This window comes from Physeter macrocephalus, chromosome 4 (genome assembly GCF_002837175.3).
Source record: "Physeter macrocephalus isolate SW-GA chromosome 4, ASM283717v5, whole genome shotgun sequence".
Classification (NCBI taxonomy): domain Eukaryota; kingdom Metazoa; phylum Chordata; class Mammalia; order Artiodactyla; family Physeteridae; genus Physeter; species Physeter macrocephalus.
Genome location: NC_041217.1, coordinates 144,418,780 through 144,442,554, shown reverse-complemented (window position 1 = coordinate 144,442,554; position 23,775 = coordinate 144,418,780). Strand labels below are relative to the sequence as shown.

General features: G+C 35.2%; 1 protein-coding gene across 5 annotated transcripts in view; it reads right to left on the bottom strand.

Moving 5' to 3' along the window:
- The window catches only part of SPATA6 (spermatogenesis associated 6), a 151,373-nt gene that overhangs the window by 58,005 nt on the left and 69,593 nt on the right, over window positions 1-23,775 (bottom strand). For all 5 annotated transcript variants that reach the window (XM_024119740.1, XM_024119739.3, XM_028489411.2 and 2 more), the window contains 2 exons: window positions 21,591-21,678; window positions 15,076-15,116 (listed from right to left, as the gene is read on the bottom strand). In XM_024119740.1, the coding sequence (XP_023975508.1) occupies window positions 15,076-15,116; window positions 21,591-21,678 (129 nt within the window). The remainder of the gene's footprint in view (window positions 1-15,075; window positions 15,117-21,590; window positions 21,679-23,775) is intronic.

The window sequence follows — 23,775 nt, the reverse complement described above, 5'->3', positions numbered from 1 at the left end:
TAAAGAAGATGTGGCACATATATACAATGGAATATTACTCAGCCATAAAAAGAAACGAAATTGAGTTATTTGTAGTGAGGTGGATGGACCTAGAGTCTGTCATACAGAGTGAAGTAAGTCAGAAAGAGAAAAACAAATACCGTATGCTAACACATATATATGGAATCTAAAAAACAAAAACAAAAAGAAATGGTCATGAAGAACCTAGGGGCAAGACGGGAATAAAGAATGCAGACCTACTATAGAATGGACTTGAGGATATGGGGAGGGGGAAGGGTAAGCTGGGACAAAGTGAGAGAGTGGCATGGACATATATACACTACCAAATGTAAAATAGCTAGCTAGTGGGAAGCAGCTGCATAGCACAGGGAGATCAGCTCGGTGTTTTGTGACCACCTAGAGGGGTGGGAGGGAGACTCAAGAGGGAGGAGATATGGGGATATATGTATATGTATAGCTGATTCACTTTGTTATACAGCAGAAACTAACACAACATTGTAAAGCAATTATACTCCAATAAAGATGTTAAAAAAAAAGACATTAGGTAAATACCAAGGAAATTTGAGTAAATTAAGGACTTTAGTTAATAATAATATATCTATATTGATCCATTAATTTTAACAAATGTACCATACTAAATAAGATGATAATATGAGAAACTGGCATGGAGTATATGAGAACTCTCTGTACTATCTTTGTGTTTTTCATGTAAATATAAAACTGCTCTAAAAATTAAAAAAAAGAACTGCCATTAAAAAAAAATTAGAATTAAGCTATGCTAGGTAAAATTTTAAAATTTAACTTGTCCTTTTTCTTACATTTATTTTCTTTATGCTTCCAATCCACCAATGTTCTTTTTGTTACATTTTTATCTTATGTTTTTATCCCATAGTTCAGGTATTGTTTTATAATGCACATCCCTACTATATCATGTACATATCACAGAGAAAGTGGATTAGTTGTGTTGTAACACACGAAAACATCACCCTTGGGCAGACTTTTCATACCAGGCACGTCTCATAGTCCCATCCTTTGTTGGTTGCCTTTGGGTTCCTATTGCTGACCCAATGGTGTTTGGATGATAGTGTTGATGTAACTCAAAACATGGTGACACATGGCTGCGTTTTCACTAGAGGCCCCAGAGATATGGCAGTTATCTGGTAAACCTAACCATCCTAGATCCTGATTCGGGTAGACTTCAAACCCTCTTTTGTATTGACCCAGCTTCCTTATCTCTTCTCTGGCATATATTCCCAGCAAATACTATGCCAATGTACCCAAGACACTAAATGCTTCTAGAAAAAAAAATTAAATTAACCATATAGATTGGTTAGTTTTATTATGAATTTATTATTTTCAGTATGATATGGACACTCAAATTACTTTGACATTCTCTAATGCCAGCATCCTCATTGGAATTAATACATCCTTCCCATAATGTTCTCTAAATCCTCTGATACACTCTCATACAGATGTTTCTAAGATGCTACCTCTGCTCTCCTGTGAATCTACTGAGTCCACACATGTATGCTCCCTTCTATCTAATCTCAGAAGTTTCTTCAATCCAAGAATAACACCTACCTCCATCTGTGCTTTATCCCCATTCTTTTTCACATCCTTTGAACTTCCCTCCATTAATTATTAGCATGCTATCTGTATTTCCAGCTTCTTCACTTCAACTGGCTCCCAGCTTTTAATGCAATTCATGCCTGATCTCTTCCATTTTTATCTCTCTTCTTTTGTACATTAAAAAAACTCATTGAAGGTGCAGACTAAACATATTGCTGCTATTTTTCTACCTTTCCTGTACTTATAATGTTTCATCAAAACCTACTCTTCCACAACTTATTTTATAAATCCTGTCCTTTCCTCCCAGTTCTCATACTACTTGGCCTCTGCAGCATTTGTCACTGGTCAGTCCTATTTTAGTCTTCTCTCCTGAATTTCTCCTCCTCTGTTTCCTTAGTCACCTCTTTTCATGGTCCAGTGGACATTGTTCATCCTTCATCTCATCACTGAAATCAGTGGTTGTTCTCCAATGTCACACTTTCTGCCCCTGTCTCATGTACCTTCTCTTTGGTTGATTTCCTTTGCTTCTATTATCAAGTGTACAGTAATCTCTGAAACACGTATCTCTGGACAAGACTTAGCTTTCCAAGACTTAGCTCTGGAAATCCAGATCTGAATACCCATTTCTCTGTTAGGCAGCTCTATTTGGATTTTCCACATGTAACCAAAACTCAGTAAATTTAAAATTTTTATGTCCACCATGCTCTTACCTCTGCTATTCCAGATTTCATCATTATCTCAGACCTAAGCTAAAAATCCATAATTCATATTTCCACAACACCAAGTATGGTCCATCTCTTTATTCACTCCAGAGCAAGCTATTTATGGACAACATAAATTTTAGAATTCTGCTGTCTTGAAATCTTAAATAAATTCAAGAAAATGTCAATTCTATCAATTAAAAAAAAAGAAAATTGAGATGACTGAAAATTTAGGGGACCTGTCAGATCAAATGAAAGAACTGAATAAATTAATAACTCTGTAATATCATTTAAATGGCATTAGACATAGGAAAAAGTAGAATTGGCACTGGCTTTATCAAATTGACAATATAACGTGCATAGTTTTGAAGTTTCCCAAAATATAGTGAAAGAGTTAAAAATTCTCAGAGTAGAAAAATTATTGAAAGACAAAATAGAAGAAAAACTTTCCTGAACTAATGAGATACATCACAGGGGATATTATGAACTAGCAACATTAATTAAAAGAACACAAACACCACAAAAAAAAAAAAAAAAGAGAGATGAGAGAGAGAGAGAGGAACTGAATTTATTTAACGAATATTTAACTTCCAGTCACCATGTTAAATGTTGGGATTACAACAGTGAACACAACGAAGTCCCTGCCTTTATGAGCTTATGTCCTAGCAGTTACTATCAGTGAAATATTTGACCTTTTAAGAAGCTCAATTTGACCTTTAATCTTTCTCAGACTCATTTCCCTTGTATGTAAAACAGGGTTAATAACAGCTACCTTATAGATCTTCCGTCATTTATTTAAAGTATCTTGCAGAATGCCTAGGTGTGTGAATTAGTTATACAACAAATATAAGTCCTTTATTATTAAGACACCACTTCAACACGGCTTCTTACTTCAACACTACCACAATTTTCACTGTTTTCCAGAATTACAGCAACATATGGTGAGCCAGCAGTCAGCTGAGAGAATCAAGCTTTCATTCCAGAACCAAACAGCATGTAATTCAAATGACTCAGTTACAGTCCCAAATAACTGACCAAGAAATATGTGATTCAGATTGAATAAAGGAAAAAACTGAAAAGTGCTCTATTGTTAGCTGTTCACAGAGACAAAGTAAAAACATAGTGAATGTCAAAAAGAGATCAAAGAGGTCCATGACCAACAAATACAAGTGTATATATTAAGAGACTGATAGAAAAGAAAACAAAGTGCTATAATGCTGTTTCTAGAATTATATCCAAATGAGCCACTTGGCTTATAGTAGAGAGATTATTTTCTCTTCATTAATTTCAATGCCATTTGAGTCATGCTGGCTGGCAGACCGTTTCATTTTTTGTTTACTAAAATTTCTCCACAAACTAGTCAGCAACGCTTTAAATAAAGCCTCTTCTAGATGACTACAACTGACTTTTTTTCTCTTTATCAGAATATTCACTGAGAATCTCTTGAACAACATGTTAGCTAACACACAGATCTAGAGAGGTACAGGGATTTGAACTCACAAACCAGATGAGACAGGGTATTAACACAAAGAAAACTGACAGTGAGATATGCTAGGTGGCAAATACATCCTAACGACAATATTGCAGAAGGACATTTATAGACTTCTAATGGTCTAAATGGTGGAGGTCTCATGGAGGAGGTGGATTGGAATCAAGGCCAGAAGTAGAGAAAAGGGGGAGATAGGGCATTCCAAGTAGAGGAAAAGGCACAAGGAAAGATAAACAATGAGTACAGTCACTTGGCTAGTTCTGTAGGAAAGTAATCAGAGAGAATATCACAGAGGTGGAAAGGGGCACACTGTAGAGAACCTTGAACGCTGCTACTCAATACTATCTGACATTTATTAAGCATCTTCTATGTATCAAGTACTGAACAAGGTAGGAGACAGTAGTCACAGGTAAATATAACAGGAGACCTCAAAGATATTACAACCCAGAATGAGAGACATGAAAAAACAAGTAATGATAAAACAATGAGGAAGGAAATTAGAACTAAATAGGTATACAATAAGTAATTGTGCAGTGGGGACACAGCTGGGATGTATTCCTTCCATGGAATTAGAATAAATATTTGTTTTGGAAAATTATTTATCTAAATGGGGAATGGAAGGTATAATAAGGGGGTAAGTCTTTGATAAGAATCCACTTCAAATTTTCAACCTTAAAACTCAGCTTAAGAAACGTTTTCGTAGCTCTTGTGAGTTTTCCATAGGTTGCTTATTCACTTCCAAAAACCAAATGGAATGTTATCTCTTTGGCTCATAACAGAAGAGTTACATTTCTCGGATGACTCCTCAAGAACCCTGCCTTAGAGTGTTCAAAGAACAGAGTTCAAATCCCTGCTTGTTATGTGACCCTGAGCAAGTCATGTACTCTGAGTTTTCATTTCCTTCTCTATAAACTGGGGAAATTATCTTACAGGTTTGCTACAGAAAATAAAGGAGACAAAATTGGTACAAACACAAAGCAGAGGGCTCAAGTTATGAAAGACAACAGTATTTATTTCCTCTGTTTACAGCAACCTTCATATTTCAGAATAAACAGGTTTTTTTTTTTGTTTTACATTTACGGAAATAGTTCTTTAAATGCCATTTCTAAGATCTCAGAAATGTAATAATTCCAATATTGCAAATGTTGCAATGTATCAAGATAAAATCTAATATTTTTAAACCAATCTGAAATTGTTACAGGTAGAAAAGAAAATTTCATACACCAAACTCATTGTAATTATATAAATGTAATGTAATTAAATGACGTACTTTTCAAATATGTGATACATAATGGTTTGGTTATACTATACTTATGAAATAAGTTTCCTGAAAAGTTGTTTACACAATAAGTTCATAAGTTAAATAATATTTATGCCCATGAAAATTTTATATTTATAGGAACTTCAAGGTCAAATTAATGGAAGAGAGAACCACTAAGTATAAATAGGAACCAGGAAATTCACTTATCCAACAAATATTTGTTGAAAGCCCATTTAGTGCCTGGTACTACACACCATGCTTTAAAATTTCTCCTTTGTCATGGGACATAAAACTTAAGAAATAAATAAAAATAATTCTAATGGAATTTGCTGGGAAGTAGTTGAGAATGAAGACTATAGGAAGGAAGTGCAGTAGAGGTACTATTTTCAGGATAGTAAGAACAAAGCACAGTTCTGATTCAAAAGGGAGAGAAGCAGATATTGGCAACTGAGATCAGTTTCTCAATTTTGCTGAAAACATTCCTTTTGAATCCTACTGAAGGGAATGATCCATTCCTACCTTATCCAATTTAAAAATACATATGCTCAACTATCTGGTTTGTTTAAGGAAGACAACTAAACTGTCTAAGGAAGATGTACTTTCTTTACACTGAAGAAAAATTTAGAAGAAATTCCAAAATAATGCAATGAAAATGATAAGTAATTCCTAAGTGTGTCCATCTTTAGGGGGTAGGGGGAAATTCCTCCCTTCTTAGACCACTGTTCAATGCACTTATATAAATAACTTGTTTAATCCTCACAACGACCCTATGTGGTATTTTTATTACCTACACTTTACAAGAGAGGAAACTGAAGCAAAGTCAAAGTTATTAAGTGGTAGGAGTCTCAAGGCAGTGAACTATAAGAGATCCACAGCAGAAAAAAATGGAAAATTCCCATAGCCCAGGCCTCACAGGATGCCTATGAGGAAAGTTCCACAGAAGATGCGGTAACAATCTGATTTACTAACAACCCAATAAAAAGAGCCAAGGAACAAACCGAAAAACTGTTCCCAAGGAAGAAATAAAATATCCCCCAATTAATTTTACGATGTGATCGTAACATTGCTACCAAACCACTCAAGAAAAGTAGAAGAAAGGTAATTAGAGACCACTCTTACTAGTGACCATATGTGAGAAAATATCTTAAATAAAATATTAACAAATTAAATTTAGTGATGTTCAAAAAAAGAATACAACTTGATTAAGCTGGGTACATTCAAAGAATACAAGAATGGGTTATCAATAGAAAATCTATTAATTCACTTATAGACAAATCATTATCAACTCAACAGATGCTGAAAAAAATATTCAATAACATCCAACATCTACTCGTAATTTAAAAATATACATACTTTGCAAACAAGGAATTTCAAAGGGAACTTCCTTAACTTGCTAAAGGATATCTAACAAAAACCTACTGCAAATAACATTCATAGGTGTGAAACCTTCGACATGATCTTATCAAAGACAGGATCAAGACAACACAGTATTAGTTCATGCTGCAGCATATCAGGCTGCATTGCAAGAGCAAATTAAGTTTGAAAATTAGTGGCTTAACATAATAAAAGTTCATTTTTCCCTGTGTTTTATGGTAATATAGGTTAGCAAGAGAACCACACTTCACAAAATTGCCCAAGGACCCGGGCTGATGAGACAGGCTGAACAACTTATAGCTTGTACCATCTAGAACATGAGACCTCATTATCACTATAACAAGAGAGAGTTCATATCAATTCTTCTATGCTGCACCCTGGAGGGGATCCACATAATTTACATGTATAGTCCATTGGCTGGAACTAGGCCCCATACACCTGCAAGAGGGCTTGAAAATATGGGAGAGGACATGAATAGCCAATAAGCAATAAATGTCTCTGCCACATCCTGATCACCGCTTTTATTTAACAATGTACTGAAAATCCTAGTAAGTCAAAACAAATAAATAATTTGAAAGACAGAAATAAAATTCATTGTTTGTTGAGGATATGGTTTCCTCTATTAAAAAAATTCAAGAATATCTAAGACAAGAATGTTATACAAAAATGTATTGCAGACCCATACATCAGTAAAACACATAAAAATGTAATTTTACATAAAAGACCACTTACAATGGAAACCAAAACTATAAGTTTTCTCGGAATAAATCTACCAATGTGTTAACACATTAGTGGAAAAGTGTATATAACCTTAGTAAGACATGTGAGAACTGAGACCACCTACATTCACATGGCTTAGCTAACAGAACAAAAAACTGAGGCCCACCCACCTCAACATGACTTTATCATGAGTTCCGGGAAATTCTTGCCAGGAAAATAACTCTATAAACCAGTAAATAGCTTCATTATTTGCTTCAGGACCTTCCCATAAATCATTTGCCTGAACAGCAGTCTGCTCAATCATCAATCAGATCCCTTCACAAAACAACAGATTCTTGATCTGGGCAAACAGTCCCCTTCTCAGGACAAGACATCACTAAATAGGACAAATCCCTTCCCTATCAAATACCTGTTTATTTACCAAGACATTCTTTAAGACTCTAACCTCTGTGTTCATTAATCCTAGACTTTTATATCACAAACTCTGCTAATTAGATTCCCTCATTAAAAGCCCTACCTTAAACTACTGGAGCCCAGACCCCAAAACCCTATAAATATCTACCGTTAACCTTTTGGAGATACTACGAAGACTGTAAAGGTGGTGCTCTCCCTTACTGCATAATCATAAGCTCTGCTTTGCTTGGTATCAACAGATCATTCAGTTATCATGGTGGTTCTTTGGTGAGTTGGCAGTTGACAACCCTGGAAGTCCAATAATATCCAAACAGATCCTCCTGGTTGCCACATCTAAGACGCTCAACTTAAATAGAAATAGCTTTTTCCTCCGAAACACCTGGGCTTCCCTCCTGGGGGTCTCTCTAACTACAATGGTGCTGTAAGTGAATCTTCCTGTTGAAGCTGGACTCTGCTCTCCTTTTGTTAAAGCTCCCAAATGCTGAGTTACTTTGTCTTGTAGGAATGCAGAGCCCTTGTCATTATCTGGTCAAATTTGAAAACTTGTAACCCAGGCGGAAATCTATCTTATTACTAACAATACTAATATGTCTCTCTCTCTCTGTCACTTTTTGCTCTGAGTCTGTAAGAGGAAGTTCATAGAGAAGTAACAGGCATTAGCTACTAGAGCTATCCTGGAGCCAGACCTAAGGATTGACAGGTTCAGATGTTCTCATTATACCATTTTAAAATCCTTAGTAGAAACTTTGCCCTGGGCCACTTGTCAGAATATCATAAAAACTTTCCTCAGTTTTGTCTTCCTTTTTTTTTGCCGTGGTAGAAAACGCCTCTGAGAGAAATCACTACCAAACCTTCCATCTTCCTAGAATTACAGATTTATCAGGTCTCCAATTTAAGAAACCAACCAATAAGTTGGGGCCCAAGACATAAGGTGTACAAGCAACACAGTGACCGACACTGCCAGACTCTTATGCCTGTGTTTCAGGTTAGGCCCATGCCCCCTTCAAGTTAGATTCAAAGTTTCCATCCTCTTACATATATTTATACTATAATTTAAAATTTTACACTTATTGTTCCAAATAGTATAATTTCACTAAGCATATTTTAGAATTACAGTGGCCACTTTGGACGGTTTTTTATATGAACAAAACTGTTCATGTGAAAGATGCATTAGAATAAAAAGGAGCAAAATCCTATACATCCAATGGTCCGCACTTCTTAACTGGCCTAACAAAAATTCCAAAATATATTTCAGTCCACGAATTGCTTCTGTAAAAGATTTGCTGGCCAAGGTAAATTTTTTAAAATGTGAAAATGTAAAACTATGTCTTGTTTAGATACCCTCACATCCCATTGAGAGAAATGGCTTTTATCCCACTATTTCTTATTTCCTGTCCTATGCTCCTCCATTACCTCAGATCTCTATCCTTCTTTCTGTTTGCTTTCATTCCTATCTGACCTGCCAGAAACAAAAGCTCAATGACTTCTTAAAATTAAATCCCCTTCCGAATACATCAAGTGCCATATGGTTGATTTTTAAGCTCTCGTCTGTTTCTGAGCTGAACAGTCAGACACTCGCCAGCATCTAAACAAGATAACCAGGAATTTGCAGCAGAATTTAGAGTTCTGTGAACTTTAAACTAGCATTTGCACGTTTCCTATCCCAATAAATGGTGTCATCAAACACTGAGTTGTGAAAATTAGGAATGTAAGAGTCATTCTTAACATTGCATGGCTAAGCCCCTTCCAATGCTCTCTGCTTTCAAAGTTTTCCTGCCTATTTTTGCCTAGTTCCTGAAATTTAAAAAAAATGCCTGGAGATATTTTTATTGAGATTTTGTTAATTTTTGAATTACCCTACATAGAAGAATATCTTTATGATATTGACACTCTTCCTCTAGGAGAACATAGTATATCTTTTCCATTTGTCAAGTCTACTTTTCTGTCAACATTAATCCTAAATATCTGTGTAATATCTCCACTGCAATCGACCTCCATTACTATCACCCCAATCCAATCCATCATCATTTCTCACATTGACTATTCAATAGCCTACTAACTTGTATATTACTCTCCATTCTTTTCCTAGTCCATACTACAATCAAGAGTAATATTTGCAAGGTACAAATCCAACTGTATCATCTTGTTGTTTAAAATAATTTCATTTGCTTCCCATTGTACCTAGGATAACTATTAAAATTCGTAACATGGCGAAAAAGATGTGATCCCTATCTACTACTCCAGCCTCAATTTATATCATGCACCTACCCATGTCTTTCACTCCTAGCAACACTGGTCTTTTAGTTGCCTAGCCTAACTGAACCTTTATAAATGCTACTTCCCCTTTTCCCTTGCACATGTCCTTCCCTCCTTTTCACCAAGTAAATTCTTATTCACTTTCAGAGCTCAAGAGCAATCACCAATCCTCAAGATCCTTTTTCCATTCTCCTTCACCAGATCAAATCCTCCTAATATATAACTAGTCCAAGCTAGCATGCATGTCCCCCATGATATTTATCACAGTTCCAAGTATATATTGATTTTTGTGATTTTATTATTACCTATCTCCCTCATCATCATGAAATATCCATGAATTCAGGCAAAGATAGTTTCTAGTTTTGCTAATTTTTTTATTTCTAGCATAATAGAGTTTCAGTCATATAATCTTTCCTAATGGTAAGAGAGAAGTTGGGAGTGGAGAGGGACAAGGCATTCTAGATGTGACAGAAGAAATGACTAGCTTTCCATCACAATTCATCTTTCCCTCCTCCAGAGCAGAATTACTGCTGAGAAGCAATCCTTGCATCTAGGTGTGGCCATCTGATTAGTTCTTGGCAAACAGAGTGTAGGTAAAATGTTATGTGTCAATTCCAGGCCAAAGTTTTTAAGAAAGAGATATGCCTCTTCAGGTTCTCCTTCATTTTCCACCATGTGAAGAGGACAGCAAAGCTCTAGAGTAAGGCAAAGGCACAGAATGGGGTCACTGCATGGAAAAATAGTATGCAGATTAGAGGCACCCTAAATTAACTATTATGTGAATAAAAACTAAATTTCTATTATATTAACCTTCTGAAGTTTGCAGGTTTATTTCTATAGCAAATAGCATTACCCCAAACAATTCAGAAATCAGTTATCTTACTGTACTGGTCATAACATAGACCTAAATATGCATTGGCCTGTAAGTCAGGAGCAGGAAGCAAGGGAATAGATACTTGAGGATTGAAAATTTAAGATCTAATAATGCAGTTGCAAAATAAAACTGTGGCCTGCAACAGCTTGGAAGATAGACCACATAACTTTCAAGCTTATTATCTCTAGGAAAATAGCTGTAAAGGTCAAGAGATGTAGTGTGTGTTGGCTTTTACTTATACTGAGCAAGGGATTTCAAGAATGACGAACTCAGGAGAGACTGTTTTGAGAGCAGAAATGAAATAGTATAGAAAGATGTTAGCAATCAAGGGCCTCTCAGGGCCAGGAAAAGTGAGTGCCAACTGTGTGTGGACACAAAATGTAGAAGGTTAAGAGAGAAAAAGGCTTTGAGCTTTGAACAAAGGGCCATTAAAACTTTTAAACAGAGAAACGAAATCCTAAGACAAAAATCAGATTGAGGAGGTTGCTTCCCATCTGAGCCTACTTCAAAGGTCCTCAAGGTAAGTGCCGTTAAAAGGCATAAGAACTAAAGAAATAAATCAGACTTCAGAATTATATTTAGAGGGAAAAAAACAACTTTGTGTGTATTTACTGAAACATTAAACTGACTGGAAGCAAATAAATGAGAAGTTGATACTTGTCTAAGTCTATATTGCCTAAGAAATCAAGAACTTGGCCTTTAAGAGCCTAAGTCTATAAAATAGCTCTCAGGCCCCCCAATTTTTTTTTTTTTTATGGTACGCGGGCCTCTCACTGTTGTGGCCTCTCCCGCCGTGAAGCACAGGCTCCGGACATGCTGGCTCAGCGGCCATACCTCACAGGCCCAGCCGCTCCGCGGCATGTGGGATCCTCCTGGACCGGGACACGAACCCGTGTCCCCTGCATCGGCAGGCGGACTCTCAACCACTGTGCCACCAGGGAAGCCCAGGCCCCAAAACTTTTAACAGCAGGAAGTGGGCTAGAAAACTATGCAGTCCCAAGAGATCAAATCCTCCAAACCCATTTCAGAGAGGATAACTCACTGCCATGTGGGATAATAAATGGACATGGAAAAACCAACTTCAGGGTAGAGTCAGGGCCCATGGACAGTAAGGTCTAAGAAAGAACATTCCTCTACTATCAGGGCAGTGGGGCACCTGCTTGTTAGGTTCACAAAGCTTGCCCAGCAGCATTTATCATTGCTGTAGACTAGTAACTGCTCTTCATTCTCTATTTCTCCCTTTTGCAAATAAGAGCACCATTTTTTTCCAGTTATCCTATCCCTGCTCTAACAAAACATACCAGAAATGAGGTTCAGGTAGAGTGAGAAGGTGAGGGAGGGGAGAAGTAACTTGTCTTGGTTCACAGGTCACTGGATCACAGGGAGTCTATCTCGATCTGGCTTATCCAACACTCAAAGATCCTGAACTTCAAGCTAGATTCAAGTGAAACTTGAATGATGGAACTTCAAGAGATTTTCCTGGAAGAGGACAAAAGTATGTTCTGTGTGAGGGAAAAAAATGGATATTTGGTGGCCAGGCGGGCAGACTATGACAGATATGGTCAGTGGTCTACTAAAATCTATGACCCCTCTACAGTGGAAAACAGCTGCCTAACTAGGATCTCTATTTGCTAGCCACCTTCCTCATCTTGCTTCTAGATGTGACTAATTCTTGTCAATGGAATATAAGAAGTGACTTAATTCACTTCCAGGCTTTTTTTAAAATTAATTAATTAATTTTTGGCTGCATTGGGTCATTCATTTGAATATCTAGCAATGAAAGGACAAAGAAACAGGGAAAAATAAAGATATAGGGAGGCAGGTTGAGAGGTGTATTCTTTTTCTGAGAACTTTGTATTTATAGAACAGCTGATTAGAATGCATCCAGGGTGAAGAAAGGTGACTTTGGCCAAAAGAACAGCTAATGACCAAGTAACTAGAAATCTTAAAGAGGGAGGCAGCAGATATAATAGGTATGAAGAAGTAGGAAAAATAGAAAATAAATATGTTAAATAGCCATTATCCCTCAGTATATGCCCTCCACTCAAGCCAGACCAGTAGTTTCCCCTCTGCCTCCAGGACAATGTACTTATTCTAAACTCCAAGGCTTTTTCATGTTGTTTTCCTTCTAAGACATTCTTCTCTCTCTTCCCTTGCCTCTGCAGAATATATTTCTCAACAGAACTCAGGCCAAGTCCCACTTTTCTAAAAAATTTTTGCAAGCACTCCTAGTTTCATAACTCTTCTCCTTGTAGAAATCCTATAGTGTTCCACTACCAGTTACTATATGCCTATAAGAAAATAGCCCTTTATTTTTTTCATAGAAAAGACAGCACTGTTCAATGCTGCATATGTATTTCTGTGAAAATCTACCTCTTCAATACAGAAATAATCCTGAGAGCTCACTTACCACCCACACAGCCTTACAAAGGTAGTGTGAATGATCAACTTCTACTCTAACTCTAAAAGTGAAGAATACAGAGGTGAGGGTGGGTGGATATTAAAGATGAATAGAAGTGAAGCTCTTTTAAAGAATTCATTTAGAAAAGAGGATTCTAAATATATCACCTACCTTTAAATGGACCAGTCAATGTAGAATTGGTTTATAGTTACCTTAGGATAAAAATTAGTGTCCTATAAACTTTATACCTTTCTCTCCATTCTATACTTTTGTATATTTGGTTTACTTGTTTTCTCTTCATAATCCACTCACACAACACACATATTTTAGGAATCCACACTGTATATCAGACAATATCTAGCAATTGTCAATAAGCAAGATCAATAAGATCCTTGCCATTCTGAAACTTACAGATTAGTGAAAAAAACAAAGATGCAAATAAAGAAGAAAATAAATAAAACTTGTGAAACATGACTTGAAGATAGGCTTGTCCCTTAGGTATTACAACTAAGGTAGCTTCCCTGGGCCCCATGCAAGACAACAAACATTATGCTTCTTGACGTGTGTGTGTGCGTGCGCGTGCATGCACATATATATTACACAGATCAGTACCCATGTATGTGTTTGAATAAATTCCACATAATAGGGTATGTCTGCACGAGGGGAATTATGCCAGGCCCACACTCCTCTAGCGACAGCCTTAAGCAAGGGCACGACCCTATACAAACGCTATACAAGGAATGGTTCTATTCAAGTGCTATATCCACGTCTATACTAGTAGCTCTCAAATGCCAATCCTTGGATAGACAGCAAAAGAGTTGCATAAGAATCACCTGGAAACTTGTTTAAAATAAAAATTTCTAGTCTACAGTCTCAACAATTTTAATTTAGTAGGCCTGGAATAAACTTTTATAAAGTTCCACCTCGATGATTCTGACACTCTGGTAGATCTGGCCCCTTAGTCACATGGTGCCTTGGCTTGTTACTTAACTGTTCCATATTTCTTTTATCACAATCAAAGCATGGCAAAAAGCTATGTTGTTCAGTGCCAGTAAACGTGGGATAAATTGTTTTCAAGTAAATAAACAAAGGTATTATAAGGAAAGCTATGTTTTTTGATTTGTTTTGTTTTCCCAACTATGATGCCTCTTCTTATTAAGAAGCTTACACTTAGGGACAGAAAAGAAAAACTCTGGGGCAGTGCTTCTCAAAATGTAGAACATGAACTACTAGTGGTATAGCAGATAACTTAGTATGGTACCCAAAATGAATTTAGATGATACACAAGATTATTTTATATAGCACATGGACATACACTAAAAGGTACTGAATCCCAAAAGAAAAAAATATATTTTCTTTTCAATTCTCTTTCAATCAGAAATCTTCAGTTAGCTATTGGTATGTCTCCTATACCTGTCTATCATTGCTTATCTCACTTTAAGAAAAAGAGAACATGTCTCAGAGCCTTTGGAAAACAATAGTTTTCTAGCCAGAATTTAGCAACGTTGTTTTGTTTTTGCTGTATTTTTAAGGCTATCATCCATTTAAAGTATATGATACTGATTTTTCATTTACACTGGTGAAATAAATTAAAACAAGGTGAATTTTTAAAAGAGCATAAATTACATCCAGGTATTGTAAAAATTATGAGGCTGTTCTACGAATGACTGAAATTTAGAAATACTACTGTGTGAGGTATCACTAAAAGTAGCAACCAATTTTTCTCTGTCTCTGTCTCTCTCTCACAGACACACACACACACACACACATATACATATACAAAACAAGTAATGAACAATCAAAAGTCACAAAACATTTGTAGCAAGACACTCAATGAAAAGTTTATCCTACCACCTGACAACATAGACAAAATAATGACATTCCGTAATATGACAATTATTGTTTGTAAATTTCTTGACTAAATGAATATAATATCTGACCATACATATAAGAAATTTACTAATGCTCTAATCTGAAAGCCAGGATAATTATTGTTCTGCAATTTATACTACATACCTTATAATCCTTGGGTCGGTAGCAGCCAAGATGAGAATGATCTATAAAAGGATGTACAAAAGAAACTATAAATATTTCCTATCAAAAAGAAGAAATTTGTTTCATCTTTGATTTTTCCTACAATCGCTCTGTTTCTACGATTATAATTCATACAGCAGTTTTCAGAAATATCTTAAAAATCCTTCAATAATGTTACAAAGATGATAAGCAACAAGTTAAAATCTGTATCAGTTCTTCAGCAATTAAGTGATTTCAAATAGTATTTTCATTAGAGTAGGAGATATCTGATACAGGCCAGATTAATTTTTAGTTGATAAACCAATTTGTCTACATAAAATGGATAATTTTTAGTTGACAAACCAGTTTATGATGAAATATAATTTGAATATATAGATTTGATAGATACTGCCAAACTACATGTGTTCCTAATCTTGGAGTCCATGCTTGAATTAAGTGAGCGTAATGGAAACAGGACCAGCTTTAGAGGATGGGCGCATAATGTCCTGCAGTGTACAGATCTTGCTGACAAATAGATGTGCATTACAGTTCAGGCTCCAGCACTTCCAATATGGCCCTGGGCACATTATCTAATCTTTCTAAGTCTCAGATTCCTCAATTTTCTAATGCAGGGGTCCCCAAGGCCCAGGCCACAGACTGATACCGGTCCTTGGCCTGTTAGGAACCAGGCTGGACAGCAGGAGGGATGAGCAGCGGGTCAGTGAGCAAAGCTGCATCTGCCACTCTCTATTGCTCCCCATTACCACCTGAACCATCACCCTTCCCCACCCCACCACCACCCCAACCCTGCCGGTGGAAAAACTGTCTTCCACAAAACCAGTCCCTGGTGCCAAAAAGGCTGGGGACCACTGTTCTAATGTACCTCTTTCATAATATTGTTTTAAAGATTATATTAGATATTACATGTAAGGCAATACAATAAATGTTAACTATTATTACTAACAGCATTATCAACATCATTACTATTGAATTCTAAGTCAAACAAGGCCAGGTTCAACTTCCACCACTTATCATACATGTTAGTTTGGTAAAGTTATACAACTAATCCGTTTTTCTTTCCTCATTTTAAAAGTATGAAGACAATGCTTACCTTACCTCAGATAGTTATAGTGATGATTAAATTATACAATTTATAAAAGTACCTAGCATAGCATCTACAACAGTGGACTATAAAGCTATCCCAAATCTCTCCTAAGACAAAGACCACTACATTGTAGATGCAGATTTGGGGTTTTACTCATTACTTGAAGGAGTCAAGTTTTAAGTATTATAATCTCTGTTATATTGATAGACAAGAAAATCAGAACCATAATTTTCAATTCTACTTCTTTACTAATACATTCCAGTCAAAAACATTCTATATTTTACCTTCCCAAATCATCTTGTACAGAAAAAAAAAATGCTATATGGATAGAGACCCAGGATAGTCTATATTTAGTCAATTAGCTTTCTTTTATAGCACAAGATGTTTGTTCTCCAAGTGTCCTGAGACATTATAGAGGGTAGCTGAAACATTAATGTCTTTCACACAAGGTCAACTTCACCATTTAATTCAGTAAGATCCAACTTACTTCAACTGCTTTACAAAATTCAAAATAAAACTAACTCCCAACCTAACTCCTCTTCTGTAAAGTCTAATGTACAACATGGCCCCAAGTAGCAGAAGAAATAAAAGAATGATAAGGACACACTGAGTCTAATTCTCCAAACATGCTAACTTTGAAAATTAAGGTAATAATTTCTATACATAATATATATTCTTTCTGGTAACTAATGTAATATTCAAAATATCAATATATTAAAACACAGGAATGTCTTCTGCTCTCCACAAACCATTTATAAACTTATACTAATTCAGACAAATTGTATATAATTTTCTTTCACTTTTATAAATTAAGCTATTACTTTGATCTGAGGTTTCCTAATGTTCACATTTAATCACCTTTACCAACAGTTAGGTACTTAACTATATTCTAAATGCAGGAGACAGAGGAGATAAAAGTCACAACCCATGTCGTGAAGTACTTATAATTTACTTTGGTTAAGTTATACGAAGTTGAATAACAGCAGCATAAAAGAACAGGCTAAATCAGAATGGTATAGGTAATTAATGCTATTAAAAAGTCATATCAGAGATAGATCTCTCAAAGTTGAAGGCCATCAAGAAAAACTTCCTAAAGGAGGAAAAAGTTGATCTGGGCCTTAATGAATGGGTCACACTTAAGAAAAGTATGAAGAAAAAGAGTTAATTTAGATCGTGTGTGTGTGTGTGTGTGTGTGTGTGCGTGTGTGTGCATGCGTGTGTGTGTGCGCGCATGCACGACCTTGAACAACTTACTCTACTTCCTTAAATCTCAGATTTCTTCATCTGTAAAATGAGGATAAATAATAGCATCTAAAATTCTTGAGGTTACTGTAATTAATCAATGAAATATTAAGCATTTAGAATAGTGGCTAGCAGAAAACACAATAATATTAGTTATTATTTGATTCTCCAATAATCTCATGAAATCAGTGTTACAAACTGAATATTTGTGTCCTCCCAAAATTCATATGTTGAAGCCCTACCCTCAAAGTGACGGTATTGGAAATGAGACCCTTAGGTGGTAATTTGGGTTAGATGAGGTCATGAGGGTGGGGCCTCAAAATGGAAAGAGTGCCCTTATAAGAAGACACAGTCAGATCTTGCACTTGAGCTCTGGTGTGGTCACTCATTCACTCATGCTCTCTCTCCCCTTTTATTCTAAAAATAGATATTAGTGATTTCACAACTGCAAATTTATTAAAAATTATTTAATTATAAACTTATAACAAGTGAATTTTATGATATATAAATTATACCTCAATAAAGCTGTTAAAAATGTTTTATAAATAATAGAGAATTAAAGAAACTAAAAAAGGAGTTCCTAAAACTGACACTGTAAAACAAGGAGGCACACAAACAAATGAGATATTTTGCTGATAAGTATATACATGATGACTACATGCATTTTATTCAGAAAATAATAAAATATTACCATTTATTGCTATCTACTCAAGATATGGCCTATTAGGATTTGGGATGTTATTTCCAATTTATTTGACATAAAATAATAACCATCTAACAAAGGGACTAGTGGAAGCTCATAAAAGATTACAGTCTTGTGTAGAATTGAAACTCACGACAGGATCTTCAAATGAAGAGAATAAGAGACATTTCCTCCAAGGGGGAGACAGAGTCTAATATCTTTCCTAAATCCTAAGCAAATTTTAAAAAGGCAAGGATGTTGCTCTTGATTTCCTCTTTAAAAATGCACAAATGATTGGATAAAGCTTCCATATATTCTTGAGTTGTGAGAGATACTGAGTTTCTTCAAAAGGACTGCACAAATTACAATTAGAGTTATATATCAAGGAAATTCCAGACAGAGAAAATTTGAAAATTTTATTTAAAAAAATACACCTAAATGAAAGTAGGAAAAGTGGTAGGAGAGTGGTGGAAAAGAAAGGAAGTTGGGGTTAGAAGACCTGGGTTCTACACTGTACACGGCTATTCTGTAGCTCTCCAACATATCACGTAACCTCTCTAAGCCTCTGTCACTCTTCCTGATCAAATATAGTTACATCCATCTTCACATTATTATGAGGACTAAATAAATCAATGTTGGTGAAAATGGTAACCTATAGGAACTTAAGAATTATTAGGCAAGATAATTTGGTAAGAAAATGTTCAAGAAGAATTTTCATTAAAGATAGTCATAAGTGAAAATTCACTATGTGTAAGATATTCTATAAGAAATTCACATATGTATTTAAATAGCTGATAAGAACCCAAAGCACAATTGCTCAACTGCCAACCAGGAAAAAAAAAAAAAAAAGTAGTCCAAAGAATAGGGGCATTAAAATTAGAGAAACGAGAAGGGAAAACTCTTTATAGTAAAAGGCAAATAATAAATGTATAAAGAAAAATGGAATTTAAAAAAATATTTGGTAAACATCACTGTAATAAATTGTTTTGGGCAAGAATCATCAATGTATGCTAAAGGAGTCGAAGTCGAAGAGAATTACATAGTCTCAATCTTCCCATAATTACAAAGGGAAGGAAGAAAATAGCACCTTCATGCTGGAGAAACCGAGCAGACACCATCTCAATCAAGTGAGCAAATTAACATCACCAGTAACAAAGCAACATCACATACATCCTGACATGATGCACTGAGAGTAATACATCATTTCTGTTGTATTCTGGGGGAAAATGAATAAATCTAATCATGAGGAAAACAAAATCAAACAAACCAAAATTGAGGGAGACCTATTAAAAAACTGGCCTTTATTCTTCAAAATTATCACATCATTAAACACAAAGAAAGACTAAGAAACTGATCCATATTAAAGAAAACTAAAGAGACATGGCAACTGAACCTTATGTATGTTGTGGAATTTCTTTTGCTATAAAGATATTATTAGAACAAGTGGCAAAATATGACTTAGGCTTATAGCTTAGTTAACATTATATCATTAATTTCTTGTTTTGATACTTGCATCACATTAAGAAAACAACTGTATTAGTTTCCTCAGGCTGTCATCTACCATAGACTAGGTGGCTTAAACCACAGACATTTATTTCTCATAGTTCTAGAGGCTGGAAGTCTGAGATGTGGGTGCCAGCACAGCCAGGTTTCAGTGAGAGCTCTCATTCTGGCTTGAGGATTGGCTGCCTTTGGACTGTGTCCTTACATGAGAGAGAGAGAAAGCAAGACCTCTGGTGTCTCTTCTTATAAGGGCAATAATCCTATCATGAGGACCCCACTCCATAAACTCATCTACACCTAATTACCTCCCAAAGGTAATGACCCGTCAACAGATACCATCACTCGGGGGTTAGAATTTCAACATATGAACTTTGAGGGACACAATTCAGCCTATGGCAATGTCCTTGTCAAGAAAAGTTTATACACAGACACTCATACAGAGATGGAGGCAGGGAGGAGAAAGAGAGAGAGGAAGAGGGAAAAGCAAATATTAATATTTGTGGACTCTGAGTAAAAGGTGTAGGGGGATTCTTTGTACTATCTCAACTTTCTGTAAGTCTGAAATTATGTCAAATTAAAAAGAAAAAAAAGCACCTCATTATTGACCTCTCTGACTGTACCTCTACACAGGTAGCTGACTGTTTTGATTAGAAGTTACTAGAAACTATAACAGTTCTGCTGGCAAATACATAATAATTGTCCAGGGAAATCAGACATTTAAGTGCCTTCTATAAACATCTTCCAAAGAAATGTCTATATTGAAGCTATTTTCAATTTCTTGTTCTGAAAGCTTATTTACTCTATGTCTATAAATTTAGTCCAAGAGGGGAAACATCTGTTGGATGGGGAACATCCCTTGGAGGGGAAAGTCCAAGAGTATAACATCTGTTCCTAATTTCATATAATCTGCTATTCTGAGTATGAAAGACTTATTGATCACCCCATTTATCTCCCAGTTAGTGGTAAAAAAGCAAAATAAATGAGCACAAACTCTTCATGTTCTCAGATAAGAATGTTTCATATTCCAATTTTTAAAAACACACAGATTATATACTAGCGTTTAGAAACAAAGAGACAGAGCTCGCTACATGTTGATTGTATTTTTTCACTTTCACTTTTCTATGCCTTTTTTTTAGTGTGCAGTAAATTAACTTAAAGGCTGCTGGTGAATACTTGGTGAACTGACTAGCTAATGTCTACAGATATTAACACTTACATATCTCTAATTATAAAATACTATTTAATCTTCTTCATAAAAAATCATCTTCATAAAGAACTTAAGAAACAACTTATCTAAACATCAGGATCAGGCCTAAAAATGAAAAAAAAATATTATAAACTAAACCTAAAGGATGTTATCTTTCCAGAAATATAATAAGTATTACTTGACAACTGATATTTATTAAGTGTCCTGTGTGCTAGAGCATTTTACATGGCAATATTTATCATGTTATCTTCATTCTTCAATAAACTAACGGATTATCAGAGTAGTTAAAGTGATTTGTTCAAGAATGCCCAGTTTATAAATAAGTGGTAGAGAAAGTATTCAAATATATGTGTAAATGTATGTCCAAAAGCTATAAACCTGAACTCTTTTTACAACGGTGCTTCCCAAAGCCTGTTCCATAAACTAAGTAATATATGTTAAGGAGAGGAAAAGGTTTCATGGTCAAATAAATTTAGAAATTGTTGAGCAAAACAAAATAAAAGGTTTTTTGGTTTTTTTTTTTTACCAAAAGGTAACATAGTCTTTAATATGCTAATATGTGTTTTGAATCTCAAAGATGAAGATGGTTTATAGCAGCACAGAAATTCTATTATTTTTAGAGAGTACTGACATGGGTGTCCCACAAGTTGTAAAAAGTGGCATTATACCATATTTTCCAATACAGCAAAGATTCTGTTTTTATTAATTGATGCCAAGATAAAGACTTGAATGTAGCCAAGAGAACTAAAACAGATGAAGAGAGATAACTTGTAGCTAACCATTGTGCAGCCTGGACCATCCATCTCTTTCACAGTCTCTGCCAGAAGATCCAAATAAAGCATCAGCCTTGGGACTTGGGGGATCAACCTAGAATAAGGAAGATTTCAATGTAAAAAAGAGCTTAAATATTTTTTTCAGTCTCACGGCGTCAGAAAATCAATTGAAGTACATAGATCACATATCATCAAGTTAACATGATACTGCCTATACAGTTCAAGGATGTTCCAAGATCAGAGTTTAGCCGAGTATTTTGCTGTTTGTTTTTAAATAAAATTTAAGTTAAACTCCAGAAATTTTTAATTATATTTTGAATCCACTCTAAAATGAACAGATTTACAGTTGAAATGTCCATTACTTTACTGCCTAGTTTGCTTCCTATTACAAAGTTAAAAAAAGGGAAATCTTACTTTGCCACATTTAAAAAACAAGTTTAGCCATTTACTACTTATCTCCTTAGCATACAGATTTTGAATTTAGTGCCTTTACTTGGCTGTGTTCAGGAGTCAGCATTCTGAGTATAGTAATAAAAGATATTAACAGTTATCCACATTTTCTAACAAAAAAAAAGTCAGAATGATATAAATCTGTGCAAAAAAGACAGCTCCACTTACCAAAATTAAAAACTTTGTATATAAAAGGACAATATCAAGAAAGTGAAAAGGCAACCCATGTAGTAGGAGAAAATATTTGCAAGTCATTATCTGAAAAGGCATTAATATCCAGAATACATAAAGAAACATCTAAAACTCAATCTAAAAAACTCAGTTAAAAGTTGGGCAAAGGACTTAAGAAGACATTTCTCCAAAAGATATACAAATGACCAATAAGCATATGGAAAATCATTCAACATCATTAATCATAAAGGAAGTACAAGTCAAAACTCTAGTTTACCCCCATCAGGATGGCCATTATCAAAAAGCAGAAAATAACAAGTGTTGACAAGGATATGGAGAAATTGAACTGCTTGTGCACTCCTGGTAGGAATGTAAATTGGTGCAGCCACTATGGAAAACAGCATAGTGGCTCCTCAAAAAACTCAAAATAGGATTGTCATACAATCCAGCAATTCTACTCCTGTGTATATACCGAAAAGAATTGAAAGCAGGGCTCTGAATCGATATTTCTATACTATTTTCACAGCAGTATTATTCATAACAGCCAAAAGGTAGAAGCAACCTGTGTCCATCAACAGATGAATGAATAAACAAAATATGATATACATGTAAAAGATTATGCAGCCGTAATAAGGAAGAAAATTCTGACACATGCTGTAACATGAGTTAACCTTGATGACTTTATGCTAAGTGAAACAAGCAATTCACAAATTGACAAATATTGTATATATTAGGTAGCACTTATATGAGGTACACAAAATAGTCAAATTCATAGAGACAAAAAGTAGAATGGTAGTTTCCAGGGGCTGAAGGGAAAGAGGAATGGGGAGTTACTGTTTAATGGGTACAGAGTTTCAGTTTAACAAGATGAAAAATGTTCTGGAGATAGACAGTGGTGATGATTACACAACGTGAATGTACTTAATGTGCACACTTTAAAATGCACACTTAAAAATGGTTAAAATAGTAAGTTTTATATTGTGCGTATTTTACCACAATTTTTTAAAATTTAACTTTAAAAAAGGAATGTGAAAAGACAAGCCACAGAATGAGAAAAAATATTTGCATATCATATAACTGATAAGGATCTAGAATCCTAAATATATAACAGAAAACTTACAACTGAATTCAACAAAAAGGCAAACAACTCAATTAAAAATGGGCAAAGGACTTGAATAGACATTTCTCCAAAGAAGATATGCAAATGGCAACAAGCACGTGAAAAGATGCTCAGCATCATTAGTCATTAGGGAAATGCAAATCAGAACCATAATGAGATACCACTCCACACCCCTCAGGATGGCTACAATAAAAATAAAACAAAACAAAATGAGAAGGTGGTGAGAATGTTAGTGAGAATGTGGATAAATTGGAACCACCACACATTGCTGGTGGAAACAAAATGGAGCAACCACTGTGGGAAACAGTTGGGCAATTCCTCAAGAAGTTAAACATATAATTACCATATGGCCCGGTATTAAAGCAGTTGGGAATTAAAACAGGTATTCAAACAAAAACTTGTGTATGAATGTTCATAGAAGTACTATTCACATAACTAAAAGTTGAAAAC